Source organism: Crocodylus siamensis, chromosome 3 (assembly GCF_052110815.1).
Source record: "Crocodylus siamensis isolate JL-2025a chromosome 3, ASM5211081v1, whole genome shotgun sequence".
NCBI lineage: Eukaryota > Metazoa > Chordata > Crocodylia > Crocodylidae > Crocodylus > Crocodylus siamensis.
In genome coordinates this window covers 107966042-107993062 of record NC_143397.1, presented here as the reverse complement: position 1 = coordinate 107993062, position 27021 = coordinate 107966042, and the positions used below count along the sequence as shown (strand labels likewise).

The window sequence follows — 27021 nt, the reverse complement described above, 5'->3', positions numbered from 1 at the left end:
GATTAGTGTTAGCAGGACAGTTGTCAAATGAGCAGAATATACCAAAGACATCTTACTGCAGGGTTCCCTGTCTCTTCCTACAAAGAACCAAATGCTGGCCACTGTCAGACAGGACACTGGATGAGATGGACCTGGGTCTGATCCAGCCTAATGATTCCTATGCTCTCTGTTGTTTTATCTGTCTTTGATTAGTCTGTTTTTCTATTTTTGCTGATGTCAGAAATTATGCACAATAGTGGTTATACAGCTGGTCAATTTTACTTTTGTCTCCTGCCAGGTAGACAAGATATAAGAGTATGACCGGTTTATGGGAGAGTGATGCAAATCTGATCAGTGATGGGTTGACATATAGCCAAACAGCTGGAACTATAATTTGAAATCCACTGATATTTCAGCCTCAACAGGGAGAAATCTGTTTTCTCTGACTTCTTCCCTGTTTCACCAGGTTTGTGATTATTCATGGATGTAAATAATCTATTTTTTTCATTAATATTATTATTACTTCTCCTTATCCTCTTTGGCTTATTTATCAGGAGTATATGGTGCCTGGGGTGTGCATGATGTTTTTACCCCCTTATCAACACTTCCACGGTGCTCAGTCATCCTAATGCCTGGGACACTATACCTTTTATTTATTTATTTATTAAAGAAATACAAGTAAACATGTAAGTCCACACTGGTACAGTGTTTCTATTATAACTTTGTTCTTTGTTGTTTGGTAACCCCAAATAGGATTCAACTTTTTTCTTCCCTTTTTTTGTCAACACTGGTTGCCAGCTTTTGTGAACAACAATTGAATATGCTAACGAGACATTTAAAAACAATAAAAACTATTTTTCACATACAGCTAAGATCAAAGTAGTGGATTGGTAAATAGTGGAAAGGAAAACAGGTTGATTGGTAATAAATTAATAATTCCTTCAATATGCAAATCCCTCTCTTGAGTGGGAGAGTGCTTTTTTGCCCATATGTTCCATAGTTAAATTGATGGCTTCACCCCAAAGCCTGCCCACCGTCACTGCTCTTGTTAGGTGAACAATAGATCATTATTGTGTATGTATTACCCAACAAACATAAAAACTGCATGCACAATTAGTTTCCAAGTACCCATACTTTTATTGCTCATTTCACACACGCTCAGGAACACACACGCACACACACATACACACCCCTTTAACACTCAATTTCAGATTGGTTCACTGAGTCACCAGCAAGCTGTTCCTCGGCTCCTGTGCTATAGGATAAGATTTACCCATAAGTCATGTCAGGTATCATTAAAATCAGGTCTTTCCCCAAGCAGATCCTGCAGGGAAAGACCGTGGGAAGGAGCCTATAATCTTACGTCACAGAAATACATGATAGGACTGGGTGAAGGTAAGGGCCCAAAGCTACGCAATGACTTGTTCCACTCATCTCAGTCTGAGGGAAGAAATTTCACTTCTTTGCTGCACCTACACTGAGCACAAACACGTGGCCTGTGAGGATTCTGGCTACATCACCTAATGTGAAGCTTAGGGTTAACTCCCAGATCTTAGAGCTCTCAGCTAAATTTATTCAGTTACATATTTGGTCAAATGCCTCAGATCTACCTAAAACCTATGTTAGCAACATTTCTCATTTTTGGAAGTACTGTTAATGTCAAAAACCTAAAAATTATTTTTTATATAAATTTAAAAATAATTTTTAGGTTTTTGAAGTTAATAGTATTTCTGTTATATATATATAACGGTATAAATATATCAAAGTGCCCTGGCTGGGTCTAGAAATCTGATTCAGATCTCAGAACAGGGACACAAACTTGGTGGTCATGAAACACACTAATGCATTTGAATTATGCCCCAAGGGACATAATACATATTTCCTTGTGTAAGTAGTTTTTAAGACACTTCTGACATCTAGCAACCATGAGAAACTAAAAAGTGGTATTCTAGCATTTGACAATTAGTTATCATTATATATGGGCAGTAAGCATCATGGAAGTGACCTGCATATCGAGTACTTTGCATATTTTAATTTATAGCTTATTTTAAGCGAAAGAAAGATTTCAAAGGGAAATGGAAGGCAAGAGTTTTGTAAATTAAAATAAAAACAGAAAGACAAAAACAGAAAGACAACCAACCCAAAGGACTATGGTTTAGTTTCTAGGCATAAACAGATATAACAATTACATAACAGCAAATGATACTGATTTGTTGGCATAATGCAACCATTACATCTGCATGTTTACATAGTACTATTAGTATAGCAAAACAACTGGGATTTCATTCAGGGTTAAACTCATAGGGATTTAGCTAATTTGTATCATTTTTGGATCATGCAGATGTAGTAGCTTCAACCTAACAGCTGATGTACCCTCCCAAGCCACCCCCTTTTAAATTGGTTTAAAGTTACATTTGTTCATACCCTCTGATCTCAATGACAAATATGTACATCCAAGATGACTCCAGGGAGATTTGTGGCATTACTCCACATTTATGCTGCTCTCAGTAACATAATATATTAAAGGAATACAAAACAATGAATGATAAATCTGACATGCTTATTTCCTGTCTTATAATGAAAGAAAACAAGAGAGACATTCAATTACACTGGAACAGTAAACACTTAAGCCTGATTTTGTTAACGCAACACTGAACTAACATGTGGAATTTGATGCCACTATATACTGAAGGTCAGTACTTAGTAGGATACTGTCACGGAGCAAGATTCCCAGGGGTGGCTGTGATGCCCCTGGCGGCTCTGCAACCATGCAAGCTCTGCCCTGAGGGCTCCCTCTTACCTCACCTGCCACATCTTTGATGGAAATTTAACCCGGGAGGCTGCCCATGAGCCTTCGCTTAGTCCTGGTTCACTGCACCTTACTCAAGCTGTCTGACGTGTAGGCCTTTTGCAGACCACTCTTCAGTATGGTGCTGCATGAGGCACCTCAGGCCTTATGGGCCAATTGCATGGCTCCAACTGCCCTTTTACCATGCCCCATGCCTCGCAGGCATTACAGTGCAGTTATGCTCCACTGAGGCCTCGGCCTACTTGGACTCTGCCCCTTAGATATAGCTAAGCCTTCTAGCCTAGACCCGCTGTGTTAGGCCTGCCTTTGAGGCACTAGCCGACAAACTCCTCTTATTACTGGGTCCCTGGCTCTTGCAGCTTGTGACCCTCTGGCACTGGGCTCTCTGGCCCCTTGCAGTTCACGCCTGTCTGGTGCTGGGCTCTCCATAGCTCCTAAGACTGCACCCCTCTGGGCTCTATACAATTGTGAGCCCCCAGTGAGCCCTCCTCTTCCCCTATTAGCCTCTCCCCAGTGCACTAGTTCAAACAACAACACAAACCTAAGCCCCTGGGCTACAACATAACATTAATGATAAAGGCAGCATTCTGCCTCTTTAAGAGGGTAAACTCCCACCCTTAGACTACCAGATCCCTCGGCTCTGGGCACCTTGTGAGCCCCTAGAGTCTTGCTGTATTTGGAGGTAACAAAGCAGGCAGTCAGATGCATTAGGCCGCTCTCTTGTGCTGGAGCCCCTTCTCCTGGTACTTGCCAAAGAGAGAATCATCCCAGCCAGCCCCAACCCTGAGCTCATATGTGCCCTGGGCTCTGACTTCTTCCATTCAGCTGACCGCCTGCAGGTGCTGGCTAATTACCTTGCTAGCCTGTTACTCAGGCAACCTGCAGCTACAGAGCTCTGTGTAGCCTGCCAGGCTCCTTTACTAAGCTGCTTCTGCCCTTAAAGGTGCAGGCATCCCTTGGCGCCCTGCAACAGATACAATAAAATATTAGACAAAAACAATAACGACATTGTCAGTTACATTACATAGACTAAAAGATACTTAAAAGGAATGTAGATTGTTATTCTGCTATACCCAACCTCTAATTTAAGGATTTTGGAAGAAAACCCCAACAAGGATATCTTATTATGCAATCAAAATTATGGGGTATTTTGTACCTACCTGTTCAGCAGTGAGTACTGACTACTATCAGAGGCAGAATATTTAACCAATTATCTTAGTAGGGGGCATCCCTATGTTCTCTAAGTCAAAGCCTGCGTGGACACAAGGCCATTAAAATATACCTATTATTTCACTGCATCTTTCCTGCCGTCTCATTTTTCTATTAAAAATCCACCATTACAGTAATTCATCTTGACAAATGTATTGACATTTTGTAAGCAGGAGCGAGTCTCAAAATACGCTGTCAAACACTTGAGCATGTTATTAAAAACTGTCTTTCACATAATTCTGAATACTAACAAAATAAATGTCACTGCTAAAGTTCAAGGTGTTTTTTCCACTCGCTAAATTTTTCAGACCCTGTAAAGATTTTATTATCTCATTTAAGTCACCAGACACCCCCACATCAGTATCTAATAACCACTCCACATAAAACACTAAATTTAAGATAACATTTTCTCTGGCCTAAGGGGCTTGCAATTATATTTCAAAACACAAGAGTCATGTCCAGCCAAACAGTTCCATACTCACTGTTTATGATGAGTATTGATAACTGTTATGACTCTAGTGTAAAAAGCATTGCTATGCTGAATCTTGAAAGGCTAATTCTCAGGGCTGGAAAACTGCCAATATCCAGTCCAGGCCTACCTTGAAATCAGGACTTACAAAACATAAGTCAGATTCCCTTCTCCTAAGTAGCACAAGAGGTCAGCACCTAGTTATAACTAGATATCTCACAAGTCCTTTGTGTAGGGCCAAACAACCCCACACCTATGAAGATGTCATAGCAGGGAGGGATGAGGTATGACAATGACTAATTCTTGATGGGTGTTTGGTTGCTTACGGACCACATGAACTGTCAGAAATTAGAGCAGCCCCTACGCTGCTCTAAGCCACATCAAAACCAAGGAATGTTGAGAAGCTGGGAGCTATAACCAGCTCTCTTACCCTGTAGCAAGCACAGCCAGGCACAGGAGAGAATCTGGACCTCTACTGTTAATACATCTCAGACTATATGATTTAAAACAATGGGGATGGGATTGCTGTTGAACTACTACTAAGGCCTGCAGAGACCTTAGATTTGTTTATCTAGCTATCCATAATAAAGTTGAAATATCTACTCTAAAGAGCAGTCAGAAGAAAGGAAAACTCTATTATGAAACACATAGTTCATTACATATGCATATATTAATTGAAGAAAAGCATTAACTCCGCCTCAGACAGGCCGACCGACACATACACACACGCACAGAGCCATGATTCAAAAACCAAAATTATTTCAGGGCAGTACTTTACTTCCTGACAATTGAAATGGGCTGTGCATGTCTATTTGCTATGAGTTTGTAACATATACCGGATACAGCTTTACTTACCAACTAGTAAACTGCCTTTAAGTATTCAGAAGGGAACAAAAACCGGGGGGGGGGGAGGAAATAATGGTACTGTAATTTTTAAAAAATGGCACTTTAAATGGTACCTGAAGTACAGCTGCTTCTTCCTACTCTGTATAAAAGGAATTTAATGAATAGCAGTAGCCACTGAGAACCACCAAGAACATTTTTTAAAGTCACAGGAGATGGCACCATTTCTCATTTGCATGCTATTAGAACAGACTAACAAGAGGCAATTTCTACAGGACACATATGTGATGACAATTTTTACCTCAAGACAGCTTAACATTCTTAGACCAGAAGTACAAGTATAAAAGGATCCTTTTAATTCTCTTGTTTCCAGTTGCATGTAAAGTGAAAGGAAGCCATGTCAAGTCTCAACTGTTTTGTTTAGCATTTCCATGCTGTGGGTAACGAGTTAATAAAAGTAAACAGCTGTACTTTGATCCATCATAAAGCAGTGCATCTATTAATACTGAAATTTATGCATATAAGGCCAGATTCTATATCACCTACTGGGCATTTAAGTGAACTTAGGTACCTAAATGTGATTCTATTCTACCCTGTTCAAGCCTTGAACATTCATTAATGCATCTAGTTGTATTAATTTAATTAATTATTAGTTTAATAGTTTTACAATTAATCTAATACAATATATTATTATATAATATATAACTTATATAATATATATAGTATTATATAATAATTATTGTAGTCCACTATAATTTTTATTATTAATTTTATTAATGGTCCATTGTCTGACCCTTAAGACTGAATCAAAAAAAGCATTAAAGAGGACCCTCCTCTCCCGACTCAACTTTAGCATTAAAAGTTTTTCCGGGCCCTGAGCACAGTCAAACAGGTGGAATAGAAACTGTGGAATAGAAACTGATCTACAGTACTCAGCATGTGGCTTTGAAAACAGCCCAGATTGCCCAACTAGTAACTTATTTTTAGAAGAAAGCAATAATGAACTCAGGAGTTGCTCTGAAAAATTAAACACTGGTTTAAAAATGAACTTTACAAACCCTGCCAAAGGTACTAGCTTCCACATACTTCCATTCATTCACTTTCAATCTGCTTTCTCAGTTAACCAATGCAAACTGGAAGTTAATTTGAAAGAGAAGCCAGGACATTTCCAGATTTCAAAGCAGTGCAGCTGCTCAAAGCCCTGCTTGATTCATCACACAGCCAATATGAATGGGTAGCATAACATGAACTAGAATAAACTTCCTCACTTTCTGCTTGTCAAGAACATTGCCCCTTTCTCCCAAGCAGTGATATTTTTTGCCTCCAGACTGCAAGAGGATAAGTTCCTCTATCTGCAACTCAGTGTGAAAACAGAGATGGCTCCAGCTTCTACAGAATGTAATCTTCATCTTCTTCCAGTACCAGTCCAAAACCTTGATGCTGAACTCAGAAAATCATTAATGGGTCCCAGCTACAATAGAGTCCATTTCTTCATGAGCTGCTGATGCAGTTGTAACCCCCTGGGACAATGGGGATGAGAAGACTCGCAACAAATTCAGTAAGAACTGGATATCAAGGAGAAAGAATCCAGCTGTGGAACAAACTCCCAGGAAACACTAGAGTAATCCAGAACCTCCATCCTTCTAAAAAAATACTGCAAGCTACTGAAAAAAGGCTTTCCATCCAAAGTCAAAACAATATTAACAACTGTCTTAAAAAGAAAGCTTACTGCAAAGGGAACCTCTTCTAAACAGAAAAGGAAGACTTTATAAACACTGCAGAGCAGACTTGTTTTGCCAGTCTATTATTTGTATATTATGGTGGTGAATATCAATACATAAGCTATTGGGGTGGATAGACTGTTTCAATTTTATGGCAAATTTGCAATTACTTCCTTAATTAAAATACCCCTATTACTGTTCACACAGGCAGCAATTCCATGTTAATATTTCCCTACTTTGTCCCCTCTTTCACAGTCTTTAACTGAGTTCTTTGGCTCTAATAACACTTTCTTAGCATGCATTTTTTATTTCAACATGCTTAATGACATGTCTCAATTCACTAAGATGTCGATGCATTGCCTGTATCCTGTCAAGGGCATATATTTCACTGGACCCTACAGATCTCTGGCAAGCTAATGCCACTTGTGCCAGTGTAATTTTATTCAGTCTAAACTACCTTGGGGCCTTCAAAATGATATGAAATGGAAAAGGGAGAAGATCTGGAGAAGGCTGAACCAATACTACTAAATAAGTTAATCATTGCTATTCTAAGGAGTATAGCCAAGAGGAAAACCTGTGACCTTGGTTACTTATTACTTTCAGGGTGATAGCATCAGATTTCTTCCTCACAGGAAATCAGTAATATTGCAGCTGAAATGCTAAGGTCAAGCCTGACAAAATATCACACTGCTACACATTGCCTGATCATGAATTGACACTGCTGGAAAAACAGAAAAGAGGCTAATTTTAGTCTCATGCTGCCATATATTAGATGAAATTCCAGAGAACTGAAAACATTCACTGTGTAAACTAATGGCTCTCCTGCTAGCACATCTACATCCAGGAGCCTCAAACTTTTCCAAACTCATCTCCTGCCTCTGAGCTAGAAAAGCAGTGGTTTTACCATCTTGCAGGTAGACAAGGTTCTTTGGGTAAATGTGATATCTTTTCTTAGATCAATGAAATATTGGAAAAATTGTTCTTTAGAAGCTTTCAGGCACAAACACCTTTCTTCAGGCATAGGGAGGGTCTAATAGTGTTTGTGTACTCTCCTGGATGGAACAGAAGCTTAAGCCAATATGCAAAATGCAGTTGGTAGAGAGTTAAGAAAGAAACAGGGAGGGTTTCAAGTATGCTCATCATTTCTGTTCCCACTGAAGCCCCTACAAGTTTTTACCATTGGCCTTAATGGGAGTAGTTGGGCTAATGGTGAAACATTTAAAAATCCCACCCTGAGAACTGAAAGGCCAGGTCCAAGCCTGCTGCAGCCAAAAGGAGTTTCCCACCCACTCCAATGGATGTGTTGATTTATAGGAGGTTGCAAAGGGAGTCTTGGCAAGGCTATGAACTGAACCCAGATGTCCTAAGCTATAAGCCAGCTCCACACTACAACTCCCTTGGACCTCAGTCTCTTGCATTCCACGCCCTGAAGCTTCTGCAGCAATACCCGCTGCAGGCACTACATATCATACAACTAATATGGTTAACAGAACAGATATGATCAGACCAATTCACCCAGTCATACCTCATTCACTACATAAGATTCCCAATTAATGCAGTAATTAAAAGGAAGCTACCCAGTTGGCTGCATATTCTGTTTTACTATATCTTCAGTTTCCAATGATCTTCTAGGCCAACCTTTCCAACTATTTCCAGAGTTTTATTTACTGGATTAAGAGGCAGAGATTCCAATCTGTGAATTGCAGAACACTTGCTGGGGGCCTGCTGGCTTGCCACTCTTTCCAGATGCTAGATTTCATTTAGGAGACACATAAAATAGGTCAACCCCCAAATTCTCCAAGTGGGTGCTGACAGTTAGATACTTCATCAATGGATGCAGTGAGATGCTGTGGGCCTGTGCTTTGTATAAGGTCAGATGGTAAACTGCCAGTGGTTGCTTCCAGTTTCAGATGCTCTAAAAATTTATTTCACAGAAGTGAACATCTCCCACTTCTGATGCTTTTTAAGAGGAGCTGTCAGCATTCTAAACCTCTAAAAATTAGGCCATTAGAGGGGTCTTGGTGCCTAAATATATGAACCAGCTTTAAAAAAAAAATACACATGTTTAAATCCTTTTCTGCCTATGCAATGACAAGAGTTGTCACAGAAATGTTAAGTTGGTGATGACCCACACAACTACAAATGCAACAGGAGGCTGCCCTTGAAATCCTATCAAGAGATAATGCAGGGCTATGAAAATGTCTCAAGGGTCAAACATTAGGACAACCTGTCATATATTTTGTGGTGCATTTCAACACCATGAGAGAAGAGGGACTAGAGAGGAGAATTCTGTCTGGAAGAAGCTGACCCCAATCATGCCCTCCTACTCTGCAAAGAAAATATAAAAGGACTGTTCTGAGCCCCCGAACATCACCTAATTGCATTCACATGCTGAGGAAAGTGCTGGTCTCATAGATATATCCCTCTCTCTCACACAGAAATATGCAGATGTATAAAGTTAATGTTCTTTAATACCCCTTCTCTTCTGCCAGCTGTATTTAAGCATAATAAACTCTTCCACTTTTTCTTCTGAGATTGCAGTGCTGTTCAGACCCATCACTGCCTTTTATTCCCTTGATCTCCCCTGGAACGTCCAACCCAGAAGAGAATGGGCTTTGTAGTAATTATCTGGGCTCACAAGGATGATTTGTACACCCTTTCTAACAGTACTGGCTGATCCCATTCAAGCCAAATCCCTTCTATTAAAATGGGACTAAACATTGAAGGGCAGGGCTAAAGAACCATCATGAGATGAAGCAGGTTGGAAGTGGACTACTCCAAGACTGGGGATCACCAAAGGACATGAGACTTTGTCTCTCTCTCAGAGGGCAAGGAGAAGCATTAATACCTTGGCTTGAGGGTCCATATCTTGGGAATTTAAAACCAGGAAACAGAATCTGTCCGGCCAAATCAAACCATAAGCCCATCAGGGCTAGCATCTGTCTCTGGTAGCTGTCAATATATATATTACTACAGAGAAGAGAGGGAAAAAAAGCATGCATAGCTTATGTTGAGGGTAGGGAGGCTTTTTGTCTTTGATCATTCCAGCAATTGACTAAATCTGACTTAATTAATACATGATTTAATTAGATTTGTATTAAACGATAATTAGTCCTCTTAACCCACCAAATGTATCTACTAGATCCCTAAAGCAGAGCCAATCATAAACACTAAGTGGCTGAATCTAAAAAATAAAATTAAATATAAAAATTAAATAAAATACATGATGTAGAAAAAATATTTCCCCAATCCCATGCCCCAACATGATACCAGTAGGCACTGATATCCTGGTGGTGTTGCCTTTCATCTGGAAAATTAAAGATCTAAATATTTGTGGCCAAAGATCCTGCAGTAATATTTTACAAGAACAGAGGTTGCAAGTCCCACTATGCTAAAAAAACTGCAGCCAGAGTAACTCCCTTCTGCCTATCAAAATTCCCCCAGCTGTTTCAGCTGGATACACTATTCTTTACTTCCTGCTCCAGCCTAAATTGGCTATGCAGTGTTGCTATACACTGTTAAAATGGTTGCCCAGATTTCACCCAGAGGTACCTGTGTCTCAGAAGTAACTGAACTTGTACCAATCTATTTAGCTGAAATGGCAAAGCAATATGAACACTCTGGGGAGAAAAGATACTAAATAAGTATTAGTCTATTGTTGTGATTATATCCAACTTTTATTCTGAGCACATATTCAGTGCTGCAGAGGCTGCCAAGATGTCTTGTTGGGATCCCTATTGCAAAAACAAACATCTGTTAAGCTTAGAATACAGTCTGGTCAAATACAATATGGAAACTCAGAACCAATGCAGAAATTCCATCCAAAACTGAATGCACAACTATAAGCCCATCGGTTACAAGATCTCCAACTAGCAGGTCATCTTACATATCAGATATGCTGCAATACTTAGACATGAAAGGGAGAAAGTAGGGGTGGAAAAGAGAGTGAGTTTCATTCTCAGCTTTGCGTTTAGTCAAATTTTGTGCATTTCAGTCAGAGATTTAACATGAGCATCACTGCAGGGTCCCTTTGAAAAGTGATTTTTGGCTTTCTTTTAAAAAAATGTTGGAATCACTAAAAATAAAAAACAAACAAACAAACAAAAAAACCAGTGCCAAGTAAAAATCTCGGACCACTCAGCAGAAAAGCATGATCATCTTTAAATGGCTTATTTCAAATAAAAGCAGCCTACTGTCTGGAGTATATAAAAACGAACACTGAACCAGCCATCATGTCTTTGGAAGTTGGGTAAAGTAGCCAGAACACCTGATTTAGCCAAAGACTTCTCAAAACCTGCAGATTTTTTAAGGCATGATTCTACACTGAAAAGCAGCCATAACATCGACATAGTAGAGTTTTATGTTCATAGTGTCCTGACGATTCCAGCTAAAGTTTGTCTGACTCACAAGCACAAACTTCTTTTTCTAGCTGGCACTTTGCTGCCCACTTAGTGCATTTAAACCAGGTCCTTTCTTTCATTCTTATTAAGAGGATGGTGAAGATTGATGGAATGGTCCCTGGACTGGGAATCAGGAAATCCGGGTTTTATTCCTGGTTCTGCCATTGACCTGCCATAAGACTTTGGGAAAAATCACTTCCTCCCTCTGTTCCCATCCTTGGTCTACCTATTTAGATTTGTAGAGACAGATACTGCTTCTCACTATATGTTTTATTATTTGCTATTTAACATAATGGGGACTCCAGATGCTACTGTTCTTTTATCAATAAGAATTCCTTTTTTCCACTGCCACTTCAATTTCCCCACCTTTGCCTGATCTCTTGCTTTGCTTTCTGCTTCTTGCCCTATACTCCCTGCCTAACCTCCTGCTCTACCTCCTTCTTTCTGTCCTATCCGCTGCTGTGCTGCCTGTCCCCTCCATGATCTGACACATATCATACACAGAGGCTGCCCATGCCACAGCGTGGCCCTCCTTAATCTATGCAACTGGTTTAAGAGCCTGGTTCACTTGCTGGGAGGAAATACGGTAAGCACTCGTGCTGTTGAAGGCATAATTTGACTTCCAGAATCTTTTTTTCCTGGTAAGAAGAGAAAGATTGGCTTCATTTAAGGAAAACAAACAGACATGCTTTCTTGTTTGTAAATAAAGCAAATTTGAACTGAAAGTCACTGAGAGGGGACATTTCCCAAAGCCCAGGACATAATTTTTAAGTGCAACTCTGCATTGTAAAGGCACCTTGAGTCAGGACATTTCCTCCTAAAAAACACGACTTTCCCTCCAAAACATCATTGTCTTCCCCCTCTCCAAACTCAGTTGTTACCTATGGAACCAGGAAGGCCAGCTCCCATGATCTGTACAGCTCTTTTCAGGAGATTCCAGCTATCATAACCCCAAGTCTCACATTTCACAGGAAGAGACACAACTCATTTAAGAGTGTCCAAGATGCAATGGAGTCAGTGCTGGATTTACGCTTAAGATACTTAAGCTACAGTTTAGGGCTTCTAAATAAGAAAAAAAATGGACATTTTTGTTCTAATATGACAAAAATAGATATATATAGCTCCACAGTTATTATTCATACTGAGTTCATAAATATGTACAGAAATAACAATAATTAATTTTAAAATTTAATGAAAATCTATTTTCGTGGATTTCCTGGATTGTTTTTATCATATAGGGCCTCTTAAACTGGACATAGTTTAGGACCTCAGCATGTCATAATCTGGCACTGAATGGAATCATTGATTAAGTACAGGGGGCACCAGATATGACTGCTAACCAAGGCAGCAGTGGGGCTCTGTGCAAGAATTATTAGTCCCAAAACAATAGAATCAAAGAATTGGAAAGGACCTCAGTACTCATCTGGTCCAAGTGAGATTCAACAAAGAAAAGTGCAAAATCCTGCACATGAAATAACTGCATGCACAAATACTGACTGGGGAATAAGTGACTAAGCTGAAGAACTGCAGAGAAGCAGCAGCAGCAGCTTTAGCTGCCACCATACAGACTGACGCAGCAACTTCAGTCCTTCTGTGCCAGTTGTCTCAGGTGCTGGAGTGCCTTCTCCTAACCCATCTCCATTACAGCTTCTTGTGCCAAAGGAGGGAGAGTGAAACCAGAGATGTGCACACATATAAATGGCACCCCTGCATATCTCTCCTCCTGGCCAGAGGGGAAGAGGCATGTGCTGCCCACCCTAGATGCCCATGGCCAGGATGTCTGCCTGGGCCATGCTGCTTGGCAGGGGCCCCTGGGCCCAGGCCCCATGCATTAATCCACCCTTGGCAGCAAGGTGCAGTACACGGGAGCATGGGGAAGCCATGCCAGGAGGAGGGTACTGCCCACACCAGGGACCCACAGACACCCAGAAGCTGCACAAGCCTGACTTAGAGAAAAAGCATCAAGGATAACAGGGAGGAACCAAAAAGGAAGAACTAAGTAAATTTCTCTTTTTCCCAACCAAGAGAGACCCTGGCTTCCTCACACCACTACATTGCATCTTCACATCGGTTCCGAGACACTCCCCCAAATCCCTCATTCTTGAAAAAATATTATTCTATCACTATGATGCTGAACAAAATCTTTCCATAGGCCCATTTCCTCATCCCCTCAGTCACAAGTCCATCTGCCTCTTCTGTCCTTGAACTATTTTCCCAAACAATCGCATCTGAGTTCCCAATGTCAGCTGTTTCCAACACCTTGTCCCCAGTCTTCTTCAAGATAATGAGTAGAAGGACTTCACAGAAGTGTCCTCCCCTTCTTCTCTAGGGTATTCCTCATCACTAGGGATCCAGGTTTTCAGTTTGCCACAGGAAAAATGTGGTAGAGCCTAGATTTTCTCATTTTAAGGAGAAAAACCCAGATTTTCTCCTTTAAAGGAGAAACACACAGGAAATGGTGGGCTTCCCCTTCCGAACTGGCAGAGTTCCAGCTTGCAAGGGGCTGGGGGAGTGGGAGGAGGACAGGCAGACATGGGGCACCATGTGCATGTGCACATGCATGTGGCAGGCAAGCAGCATGGAGAGCAGCTCCCTTGCAGGCAAGTTATGGGGAGACTGAGGCCCTTATGGTGTGGGGGCAGGGAAGGAGGGAGGGAGTTGGGCATGACCGGGGCTGGGCTGCTACCCAGCTGGGGTAGTGCATGGGGCTTGGGGCCCCAGGGTGGAGTGAATGGCTGCAGGGCCCAGGTGGGGGAGTGGGAAGAGGCCATGGGCAACTTGTCCTGGAGGTAGGGGAGGGGTGCTGACTTCTCCACTGCTATGCACATTCTTGGGGGGCATGTGCCCCCCAAATCTGTGCATGGGATGGGGTGCCTGCAGGCTGCCTGCTGTGGGCTCAAGCTCCCCGCCCTACTGCCCCCCAGGGTCCCCCCAGCCCAGTGGGTGGGACCCAGCATGGTAGAACAGAGCAGGGTGGGGAAGCTTGGTGTTGTCACCATGAGCCCCATGCTGCCATGACGAGGTACCCCCTGCTTGCCCAACAGCAGCAGAAGGGAGGTGCAGAGTTGTGCCCCTCACTGCTGACAGGTGGGAAGGGGATGCCTCACCATAGTGCCGTGGAGCTGGCTGCCCTCCTTCACTCCCTCCTCCAGCCCCCAAACAGGCTCTGCTCTGGCTGTACCACCCACAGGGGAGGGGAAGCCAGGCTCCATGCCCTGCTCTGCTGCAACAGCTGCTGCCTCCCATGGGGGCACTGCTGCAGCGGGGCAAGGGGCTGTAGACCTGGATCCCTGGCCCCATAGCCCTGGCAGCTGGGGGCCCCTTCCAGCAGGCTGGGAAGTAGGGGGCTGTGGGTGGGGAGTGAGGGGCCTGGACCTGCACTCTTGTGAGTGAAAGGGGCAGGGGGAGCTCTTATTTTCCATGATTAAAAACCCAAAATAAAAACCAAAATGTATAGGCATTTAGAATTTATTTTATTATAACGATTGAGGCACTGGTAGGCTTCCAAATTGATTTAAAATTGTAAATATATCAATAAAACATTGTGTTCAATTGACTCACATATATATATATATATATATATATATAAAGCGACATTTCATTTTAATCATGGATGTTGGATTTTTTAAATCAGAGAATTTGCAATTTTTTAACAGAGAAAACCAGGATCCCTCCTCACCACTGATAAAGCATATGAAGAGACCCCTAAAGGAACATGCAGTGTCCAGTGACCATCCACACCTCCTTCTGCACAGATCTTAGCAACATTTGCATCCCTGCAGAACCCCTTCTCATGCAAGGTTCTGCATACCAAGGCACAGCATCCTGCCAATCCATTACTTTAGAATTACAGCATTTGTATTATGAGCAAGAATCGCTTTTTGGGCACTACTCTAGAAAATCAGGGCAAACGTGCACATCATTTTTGACTGTCACAGTGAAGAAGAAAAACTTTTTTTTTTAGCAATTCCTTTAATGTTACTATGATGGCCACATTCTAGTCTTGTGTGCTCTGTTTAAATGCATGTGAAACCAAGGACTGAGTCATCTTAGAGTAAAGTTTGCAATTACGTCTCTCTCAGCTATGCTGCACAGAAAAGACTTGCAGGTTCTGAGGGATTTGTTTCAGGTCACTGCAGTCCTAGACACAGAAGAAAAATTACTTCTATCCACTTGCTGCTCAGACATGCTTAAGAACAACCTCTGCAGCTCTTGCTAATGATAGCATATGTGGTTTCAATTACTAGTGGTCTGCTCACTTCACTCATGAGATTCAGTAAGGAAAATTCTATGGCACATACTTCCCCAACAAGAAATATGTAAGCTTTCACTTGGGCTTCAGTATTAAGACATCCTAAAAGTATGATATACTTTGCATTCCGGTATTTGCAACTACTCCATTTTGTAAGTGTTGTCACCCATGGAGCCTTATATGATGACACACAACATAAGCAGGTCCGAGATATAAATTTCCTCCTCCCTGCTTGGATTTCCTGACCATTCACTTGTCAGCCACTTCTAGAAGCTTGTGGACTTCATTATCATGACAGTCATTTCACTCATATCCTTTCCAACAGCTCTAAATGAACATTAGGATAAAAGGACTAGACTTTGAGGGGACCTTCAATTTTTCAGTGTCTGAAACTGGGACACCTGAAAGGAATGCAATTTTTTAGAAAGCACCTGGCAGCTGGAATACCCAGGTCTGTAAAGGCATCTCAAAATGGGATCCAAAAAAGGAAGCACCCCAAGGTCCTTGGTCTCTTGTGAAAATCTAGGACAGGGCTCCTATATAATTTTTCTGTTGGTCTGAGGTTGTTCCATGTGTTTCCTGCTCATGACATTGCAGGCATGTTTTCTGAAGTAGCATCAAGTCTCCTTATGAGTGGTGGAAGCAAAGATCTCTTATTGTACAACATTCACAACAACTGCTGTAAAAAAGGCACATTTGAATCTAGAAGAGCCCCCACTAGTTTCTTCACATGAATGGGGCTTAATTCCCCCAGTGCTCTGGTACAGACTTTCACATCTGTACAAAAATGTGGGTAAAATGCTTCCATTCCCATTTGGCAAGGCAGTGGTTCATTCAGCTCTCTCACCACCTCAACACTGTATAATTCTATTGACCTTAATGGAGGGAGAGCCCCGATTTATAACTGTACAAAAGAGCATATTTAGCCCAAAGAACTTGAGGAACAGAGATTTGTAAACAGTGACTTTCAGGTAAGTTGCCTTTTACCTTGCCATTATGTAACAAAATAGGCAAGATCCATGTATTCTTCTCACCTTGAAGGCAGGCAGAAAGTTTTTTTTACTAGATCCTAATTTCTTTTGTTCCCTTGACCCATGAGATAAAAGCACCAATTAAGTTAATAGCTAGAAAAATCTGCAAGCATAAATCTTATGTTTCATCATTTTAAGAATGACAGATAGTTTGAGTTCCATACCCAGGGGCTGGCTTTGAAAATTCCATATTTTGTTGCTGCAATAGTCATTAAATGTAAAGTACATTTTGTCAGAACACTGGAGCAGTCATGAGAGATAAGGCCACTGGTTCATCTAGCCCAGGGATGTCAAATATGTGGCTCATGGGCTGGATCTGGCCCACAGAACTATTCCATCCAACTTTCAGGTAGTCTACTGGAAGTTGGCGAGTGAGGTTGTCTGCTGCAGAGTTCAGGGTTCCTAGGCCTGCCTGTGGCCTTTTGACGAATCCAGAACAACAGGATTGGCTCCTAGGCTGGGTAGGCTTTAATTCTACCAGATGCATTTATAGCAAGTGCAGTAGGTGACGCTGCAGATCAGCAATCCCTTATCTGGGGGCAGGCACAGTTGCACATTTAGTGAACTACACCATGTGTCTATGGCATCTCCCCAATCTCAGGCCACCACCTGACAGAATAAGCCCCACTTGCTCATTCTCACGTAGGTCCACCAATGACTGGCAATTAGAGTAGATGTCTGAGTGGCAGGCCTGAGTGGCCCAGCGTGTACCTGAACCTTCCATCACATTCCGCTTTCAAGGTCTCTGAAATCAGAGAACCTGGAGCAAGCATATTGAGCTACCTATTCCACCTAATCTGCAGTCTCTGGGGCACCTGGACAGGTGGGGCTCATTTTTATAGTGATAGACCCAGAACTGGGAGTGGGAGGGAATCATGAAGACATGACCTTAGGGAGCAGAATATGTACCTGGACAGCAACTTTAAGTAAAGTTTTAAATTGGCTCATCCATACTCACAGGAGGAGGAGGTGTTTGTTCCTTCTGTTGAAGCTTGTATCCTAGGCATAGTCTCTGCAACACAGAGAAGGTAACAACAAAGTCATAAGAGTACTACATCGTAGTGAGAGATCTTGAGTTTGCCTTCTTCAGGAAAAAAAGAAAAAGAAGAAATCCACTAAAGCCAAGAATAATGAATGATAGCCCCAGAGAGCAGAGAACTTCAAATTCAGTTCAACATGTCCTGGGCACACTGTGAATAATCAATCACTGCAAAATATGCTCCATTGTCCTTAGAGGGAAGCCAAAGAGAAAGTTGGCAATGATGGCTACAGGGTTTTCAGCTGTTTCCTACATCATCAGGGACAAGCCAGAAAGCACATGGATCTGCAAGTGGCCATTCTGTCCCATATACTGAACAAGGAATCACTCTATGCAAGTACTCTAGATCACTGCCAAATGGGCTGTCAAGACTCTGCTAAGTGAAATAACACCTATTCTTAGGGACTTGAAAGAGCAGAGACCAGAAGTTCTGCCAGTTCTAGACATATCCATGACTGAAAGGAAGCATAGCCATGAAGTGACAAAAGATGGATATGCTCAGGAATAAAACTTTATTCAGTGACAGGACAGTCTTCTTAGTGAAAAGAAAGAAGATAGAAAAGCAGACTCAAAAGTGGCTGAAAGGAATTGCCAATGTGTAGGTCAGCTAAAGCAACCAGCTGAGAGATGAGTCATACTAGGATAGTATGCAGAAATGTAAGTTTATACCAATACTGTATTCAATTCAATGGAAAAAAAAATCAAGATTGAGTTTTTCGAGCCAGAAGGTACAAAACCAGAACACATGCAACAAAATCACAGAGTGCATTTGGGGATTGCAAGAGTTTTACTTCTCCAGGGCCCCAGGCAATAGAGTCATACATGAGCAAAGAAGTCAGCTACAAAGGGTACAGGTCAGCAACATCAGCTAGAAGGCAAGATGACAAAACCTGTACAGAGTGCTTTATATGTGACAGCACCACAAAGTGCCATGCAATCAAAGTGAAGAAGACAGAACCAAGGAACGCTTAGCAGTTAACAATAGCCCTGAGGATGTATCAGGGAGGTTCAAAATAGACCATGATATAGGCTAACATGCTGCCATATTCCTCATAGAAACCTTAAATTAGATACCAGGTGCACACTACAAAACTAGATGAAATCAGCATCCTTCTGCTGTTCATGACATGTCCCAAAGGAATAATCATGCAGAGGAAAACCTTTTCAATGTTAAGGCCACTCTGCAAATTCTTTCATCACCAAAGCTATTAAAGCTATCTTTCTAGGTGACCAGATCTTGGCAGGGCAGACAGGAGTACTGCACACCAATCCAGCTCCAGTTGTCAGAGGAAAAATGGTGTGCTAGCCAAATGATAATTGCAGCTATGAATATTTCTGTATGGTGCATGAAATTCTAAATATTCTAAAACAGTGAAAGAATTCTGTAATGGTTGACAGAGCTGAAATAGGTGATAGCTAGGACTACCATCTTTGTGAAAATGGAAAATAGGCAACACTGGGGCATGCTCAGATCTCTCTGAGTAACCTGTGACCCCAGAAATGGTCACTTGAACTGTTGCAGTGAGCAGGGCAACATATACAGTTCAGGGATGGAAAAAAAGAGCTAGCTTAGCCTCTTGCTCATTGCTTGTGAGTGTTTCTAAGTCACGAAATGAAGGGCAAGCAGGACACAGTTTACCACAGTGTTATCATCCCTAATGCAAGGCCAGCACCTGGAGTGCTACTCCCACATGCAGATGCTCCAGTTGCAGGTATATTATATACAGGATGAGCTAGAGAGCAGACCAAGATCCAAAGATCTGGCTGAAAGGGGAGAGAGAGACAGTCTGTTTAACTCAACTTACGTGAGGAAGTTTTTGTCCCCTCTGTTGAAACTGTTATCTTGCTGATGTGCTCTGCAAAACATAAAGGGTCACAGGGAAATTACAAGTTGGGCTCCGAAGATCCTGAACTCATGCTAAGCCATAAAAGTGTTTCATCTGTTAAGAAAGGACCAAGATAAAAAAAAAAATAGAGCTCTAAAAAACAAGCTCAGCCTTCAGCCTCAGGGAATAAGGAGGCATGTTGCAACTGACCTATTCATGAAAAGCTCTTCTTGGGAAGAAATGCAGGACAATCTATAGCTAAGGCTTGAAGGAGAAAACCAGGTCCCCCTGACCCAGGTACTATAATGACTCTGTTGGTGAAGTTGCATTCTTCTCTGGGATTAATGAATCAGTTGCAGCAGGAAATCATGCAAATGTCCATGTTTATGAAATACTTCAGTATAGGTATTACTTCTCATGCTTCTAAGAAATCAAATTTTCAAAAGTCATTCTACTGGACTTACTGATAAATATATCCACTTCATGGAAATCTCTTAAATCACATGCACAAACCAAATCATATTTGTTGCTGTACAGATGCTGAAGGCTCTCCTTTGAAAGACAATATTTGTGTTGCACAAAACTGGAATAAAGTGTCTATGCAAACCTTCTTCATTGCAATGAAACCACACAGTCCAGGCATTGTAGGCACAGGGGTCCATATACTATGTAATGGACAGCAGAACATCTCTCAGCCCATATTTCAGTACTGATCTCACAGTTCTGCTAAATGCACCAAGTTACAGGGGTGATCACATGCTACAATTCTATTGGTGACACAGTAGCTAGAGAGAGCTCAGAAAAGGAGAACAGTCACAAATGCCATCATTTTAAGAAGTGACAGAAACATCCTGGCCTAGAGTTTAAGGCAAAAGCTCTGGCAGATCAAATGACAGAAATCCAGAAGGCTCCATAAGGTGCTTGAGGAAAGGACTCAGACAGCTATTGCAGGGCATCTTCCAGAGTAAGATCTTTCTGAATGACTTGAAGGATCAGCAGTCACTCCCTCTCCTGTTAGTTGGTCAGTCTTGTCATGCTGCTCAAAAAATTATCTGCAAGTTCAGGTCCTTCCGACAAAATGAATACTCCTTCATTCTCTGATTCTAGATCTTAGCAAAGAAATGGTAAAAATCTCTTATTTAGCAGAAGAAATGTCCTTCCGCCATGTTCCTTCAAGGCATCTGAGACTCAGTTTTCCAACTTGTGGCTGGAAATGAATTTGACCACACTCATTCTTACTTCAGAGTAGCCTCCAGTTAAGTATACTGTAAGGCCTTCTGTGTTCACAACCATTCATCTTTCACCCCAACATAGCCTCTTCTATTTGGATTTTCTTTTTCTTTTGACCTAGACTTCTTTGGGAAATGTACTGATTTTATTTGGACATTTAGCCCAGCATTATCTTGTTAATTAAAAAAAAACCCCAAACCCTAACTATGCTGATTTTCTCTTGTAACAGTGAGTAATTTGAAAATCGGTATAACACAGATTCGAGGGTCAAAACTAAGTGCAGCAGGTCATGGAATTTGGAGATGCATAGCTGGACACTGGTAAGGACCTATGCTGCTTGCCAGGGATGAAGACAGTGCACTGCTGTATAGCAATTAACCTCTCAATCACAATATGGGACAAAGCAGGCCTGGCAGCTGAGATGTCTCAGCATCAGGCAGTACTGGAACAACATTTTCTTTTTCTCTTAAAGAAACTGTTCCACTTGGTGACTGTGCTCAGCTGATGGAGCGTGTCTCATTGTTCCTGCCTCCAGCTCAATGGCCGCAGTTGAGCTCAGTGCCTGCCTGCAAGAATGCAGATGGCAAGTTCCATTCGAAGCAGACTGTTTATCTTGAGGCTCCTGCCTCAGAAATGCTTCAGAGAACATGTTCAGCAAATGGGGAGAAAAGTTTCATGATACCAAGTACTGTTAGCAGCATTAATATCTGCAAAGGTATAACATAATAGCTAAGGACAAACATTACACATAAACCAGTCTAAGTGATCAGAAACTGGTTTAAACCTGTAACAGGGCAGACATTCAGTACTATATAAAACAGTTTAAAAATGGCCAAAACTGGTTTGAGATGAACCTGGCTGAATGTAGTATCAAACTAAATTGATTTTGCTAAAACTGGTTTATGCAATGTCTGTCCCAGACCCCTTGCTGGTTTAAGATAAACCAGACACCCCCAGCATCTTGGCATGCTCTCTGGGCTGGGTGGGGCTCTCTGCTCCAACCGCAGGGCTGACCCCATCCCTTTGCTCTCTAGCCAGAGCAGGGACCAGCCCTAGCTGAGACACCAGCTGGCATAGCCCCATTAAGACAAAGTGGACAGGAAGGGGGTTAATTCTTCCCTCCTTCCCCTCTTCCTCCACTGCAGCCAGGGTCAGCCTGTCTGCCAGGGAGCAGAGGGGAGGGGGCTGCAGCCATGGCCCCTAGAGCTGCCAGACCCCAGATGCAGGGAAGAGATGGAGGGAGGAATTGACCGTTCTCCCTGCCCCCTACACCTTAACAAGACCATGCTGGGATGGTTGTCCTGCAGTACGGGAAGGGGGACTCTGTTCCATGCCAGGGGAGACTCTTCCCCTTCCCCCTCTTCCTCCTCCTCCCATGGTGGGGAAGAGGACTCTGTGAGGTGCTGGATGGGGACCCTTCCTCCTCCTCTTTCCCCCCTGCTGCTGTGGGGTTCGGAAGGGGAGGGTGGGTGGGGGGGCTCCATGCAATGCTGCCAGGCCCTAGAGCATGGGCGGGGGGCAGAGGGAGGCTCTGTTTCATGCTGGTGGGGAATTCTTCCCCCTCCTCCTCCTCCTCTCCCCAGAGGGGCAGCGGGAGCACAGACCTCAGCTGGGCAGGGTATGGGTGTGTAGGGTGTTAGGGAATGTGCAGGATGTAGGGACCCCCACACACTCCCCCCATGGTGTGCATCACCTGATGCAGGTCTGCACTTGCAGCTGAGAAGCCTGGTGCTGGACTCTACAGGGAAGCAGGGAGTGGGGGTTCTCCCCTCCCAGCAGAGTGCGGGACCTGCACAATGGGGAGATGGGGACAGCAGCTGGCTCCAGGGCAGGGCTTCTCCCACCGCAGGCTCAGGGAGCAGAGTTGGAGGGATAAGGCAGGCTCCACTTCTTCTCCCTATGCAGCAGTAGCCAGAGCTGTGCCTGCACTGGGCATGAGCACCCTGACTACCCTGCCTGCTGCTGTTTCCAGGCAGTGAGGGCTGCATGCCATGTGGGGTATGTGTGGGGGTCCCTACACCCCCCACATTCCCTCACACCCACACCTGGCCCAGCTGAGCTCCATGCTCCCGCTGCCCCTCTGGGGGGGAGGAGGAGGAGAAGGGGGAAGAGCCCCCCCCAGCATGGAACAGAGCCTCCCCCTGCCCTTGGGGAGGAGTGGGGGGAAGAGTCCCTCTCTGGGGCTGGGCAGTCTCACAGAGCCCCCCTTCCCACCCCACTGCAGGTGGGGGAGGAGGAAGGAGAAGAGTCTCCACCAGCACCAAACATGGCCCCCCTGCCAGCACCACGATGGTGGGGGAAAGGGAAGAGGGAGTTCCCCTCTTGAGCGGGGGGCAGCCCCATGTGCCTGGATTGCTCCCAGCTGTCAGGAAGCCGCTGGGGTGGGCCTGCCCGGGCCTGGCCATGGTCCTCATCCTCAGCTCAGCTTCCCTGTGGAAGGAAGGGCTGCTCTAGCACTCCCAGACTTCTGGCTTGAGCCACTATAGGCATGTGCCGAATGTCTATCCACGTGCAAACCAGTTCACTCTCTGCAGGTTAGACTAACCTGTAAAGACTGAATCAATTCAGCCTCAGGCTTTTTTGAATGTCTTTCCCTAGTCACACGTTTATTACTGCTTATTAAGTACTGCACACTACACCAGCAAGAGAAGAATTGGGATCCCATAATAAAACACTGACAGACAGCTGGCTGAGGAAGAATGGAAAGAGGCTGCTTCAAGACGGCTGTCAACACTTGCCTAAGGCAGAAGAACAGCAACAAGTTTCCATTAGTGGTACCTTCAGTGCTGTAAGAATCTGGTGATCTGGAGATAAACAGCCTTGGGCCCTCTCCCAATCCTGGTCTCCATCAACATCAATAGATCAAAAGCTGCAAACTTTATACATCCTTAATGTATCCAACCCCCCTGCTCCCCAGCCTTCACAGCCCTCTCTTTTAGGAAGCACCTAACTTCTAAGAGAGTGGAAGTAGAAATGTTTGCCCATTGCTGCTCTCGTTCCTCATGTCAAATTGCCAAGGCAAGGGTACATGATTTTTTTCTGAGGTCCCTCTGAGAAGCTTTTTGCAGTCCACCACTCCCATTTTCCTGGTTCTCCAATTAGTTCCAGCCCAGGTTTGCTCCCCTTAGTAAGAAAGTAAAGAGCCCAGAAAGGACACAACAGCACAAGCAACTGCCTTGCCCTGAACCAGATAAATATTTGCATCCATAGAAGCTGTACTTGGACTGCTGAAAGAAGAGAGCTCACTCTGCTGTATGAGGACTCTGTATGGACAATAAGTGTTGTTGTAACATTTGAGCAGAGCTGAAGTGGACTGTTTCTTGAGGCATGATTGGATGCTGCTGCTCTTGCGATGCCTGTTTTTCAGAGACTCTTAACTGACCTAAAGTATTGCTTCAGTTTTTGAGTATTTCTCAGCATGCCCTGGCAGCCACTATCTATTTAGTTTATCTGGACTTGATGCAAAGTCTGCAGAACTCAGTGGAAAGCCTTCCATTAATGTCATTGGCATTGATTCAGGCCTGCAAGTAAGCTGCGAGAGCCCTCAGGGGAGAGGCAGCCTGGGCCTTAGTCTTGGCTATTGACAGGACTCAAAGTCCCTGAACTTCAGCACAAGAGATGCTGTGCTAGGCAGAGATGTGTTTATAACACTAACTCAGCTTTCTGTTGCCCTGTTTTGCAGAGGTTTAAGATGGTGCCTTATCCAATGACCACACTTTCAGGCACACCCATGTGCTAGTACCAGCACAAATGTCAGACCACTGTCAACTATTACATATGTGTTGGTGCTCCATTTAGTGAGGCACAGGCCTCATTTTCTGGAGTCAATTTCTCAGGCCTTAGGGAGAATGCCTGGCCATCAGCATAGGATGTGCTGATGGTACACTCATCTGCTGTTTTGTAAGATACTACCTTTTTTCTCTTGTTCCATTCCCCAATAAAATTCTAGTGCTTTAGAACAAGAGTACTGCTAGCAATCACAATGAAAGGGGCAGTCAGCAGGCTAAGTTACCAATGTCCTTTGTTATTCTTCACAGAGCAGCATCCATTTCTGTAAAACTATTCAGAGCCAAGAAGCAGCTCAGGGATTCCCCTCATCCCCTAAATAACACCAAAAGGAAAAACATACAGAATTTTTATAGGAAGGACTGACCAAGCAGCAACCAAAGACTTGCTGCTAACTAGGTATTTGGAGAAATCCCCTGTCTTTGTAACAGGCCTTAAATCTTACAAGGCTGTAGATAAAGCTATCTACAAAGAAGTTCATATGGTGCTTAAGAATTGAGCCATGCAAGTACTTTAAATAGACGGCTCTTAGTTGTCCTCTTCTCATACAGCTACAGTACATATCCCTAAATGTGAAACAATATCTAATGGATAGGAAGGAAAATAGCTACACATTCAGGGATTACTCTGAATCCATCTGTCATATTTCAGATACTTTCTTTCCACATGTTGGCCTTCATGGACCATGTAGCAAAATGATACTGTTATTAAATATTTTATTCAAATGATTAATGGTGGATTTATTACTCATCTACCACCGTAATGACCTTTCTGTTCACATTTTCATTTTATTTATTATTGAGAAGTTGAGCTAGTCATCCATTTGGGTTTGTCTGCAGTTCTCTGGGATTGATAGATCAGTCATATTTAATGTGAGTCATATGTCTCTAGAAGATCCAAAATGGAACAAATACTATATCTTTTTATTTCTAATTGCTCTTTTGACATCATGTTTCTTGATGTTTGTAAAGATCTACTTCCTAATCCAAGCTCCTAGATAAATTTCTGCGACAGATGTTATTGCTGTGGTCACTCTTTAATCTTTTAATCACTGAAAAGCCGTCCAAAGGAATATAAGTTCCTCTCTCACATTTTCTTCACCCTGCTTAACTATATTCATAGTTCTCTTCCTACCTCATCCATTCTCAAGAGTTGCTGGGGTAGTACTATTCCTCTTCCAACTCAAATTGCACCATAACAAAATCCTTATGAAGTTAGATTCAACTCTTTAGCTGTATTCCTATGGCTTCCATACAGGCATGCTGATGCACACAGTTAAGAATCTGTTCCATAATTCCTAGGATGACATCTTAAAAATACTGAAGAGCAAGGTAACTGTATTTATGAAAAAGGACAGATAATTTCATCTCCTCCTCTAATCTAATCTCAAACAGATCAATAGATGGGTAGGAAGGGATTTTTCTTCCATGTAAAGTATTGCACAGCTGGCCAAGTGCATCATAGGGTTTTATATTGATTGAGAAGATTTTGATTATGTTTTTATTTGCCTTCCTTTCAGGCATCTACTGTTGACTAACATCAAAAGAAGGATAGGTAATAGATTCAATTGGGATGCAATAAATTTCACACTCCTGCCAACACTGCTGTCAAAGCTGAAATTATGCTAGCTGGAGAAGAATGAAGCACTTTGAGGAAATGATGATTTTAGGTAATATTTTCAAATTGTGATGGACTAAGGTCAAAGTCAATGGAATATGACGAGGGTTCTGTACCTTAAGAAATATGGTCACTAATATATATATATATATATATATATATATATATATATATATATATGAGAAAGAGAGAGAGATGGAGAATTTGGAAAATAAGTACCGCAACGCGGCTGAAAACCTTGGCCTTAGCTTACACAAGCCTGGAGATGCCCTTCATTGGAGTTAATAAGTTTCTTAAAAATATGATAAAATTCACAAAACAAACATGCTGCAAAACACCTTTACATGTGAAAAATGACCAAATGACTATGGGGAAAGCAATTAATGTAAAGTGCCAAACCTCAATGTTCTTTATTTATACATCTCCAAAATAACTTCATGCATCTCTGCTGACCTCAATTATAGTCCTTCTAAAGGGAATGCACATGAAAAGGAAGGTGGCAAAATAAGAAGGTAGTTTATATCCTGCAAGCAAATTATATTAATTAAAAAGTTTAAGAGACCAGAATAGATGTTTTAAGCCATTATGACTGGTAGAAACGCATGTAATTTTTACAAAAACCTTATAATTTTACTTTACTTTTTCTATTGTTCTAATTTAATCTATTTATAAAGGCACAAAAGGAGAATGCAGTTTCTTTTCACTAAAAAATAGAAAAATTATATCTAAGAGAAGTCCTATCCAGACAAATATAGTGCACAATCTGGCAGCAGGGAATAAGTAGTACAGTGAGAAAACAACCCAAATACA

The 27021-nt window shown here is 42.5% G+C and overlaps 1 protein-coding gene across 3 annotated transcripts in view; it reads right to left on the bottom strand.

Annotated features, from left to right (window-relative positions):
• NRG1 (neuregulin 1) overlaps positions 1 to 27021 on the bottom strand; it is a 260030-nt gene that overhangs the window by 173304 nt on the left and 59705 nt on the right. For 2 of the 3 annotated variants that reach the window (XM_090038933.1, XM_090038934.1), the window contains exons 4-5: positions 19558 to 19608; positions 17672 to 17725 (exon numbers count right to left, since the gene is read on the bottom strand). The exons of the other annotated variant lie outside the window; for it this stretch is intronic. In XM_090038933.1, the coding sequence (XP_089895059.1) occupies positions 17672 to 17725; positions 19558 to 19608 (105 nt within the window). The remainder of the gene's footprint in view (positions 1 to 17671; positions 17726 to 19557; positions 19609 to 27021) is intronic. 3 annotated transcript variants of the gene reach the window in all.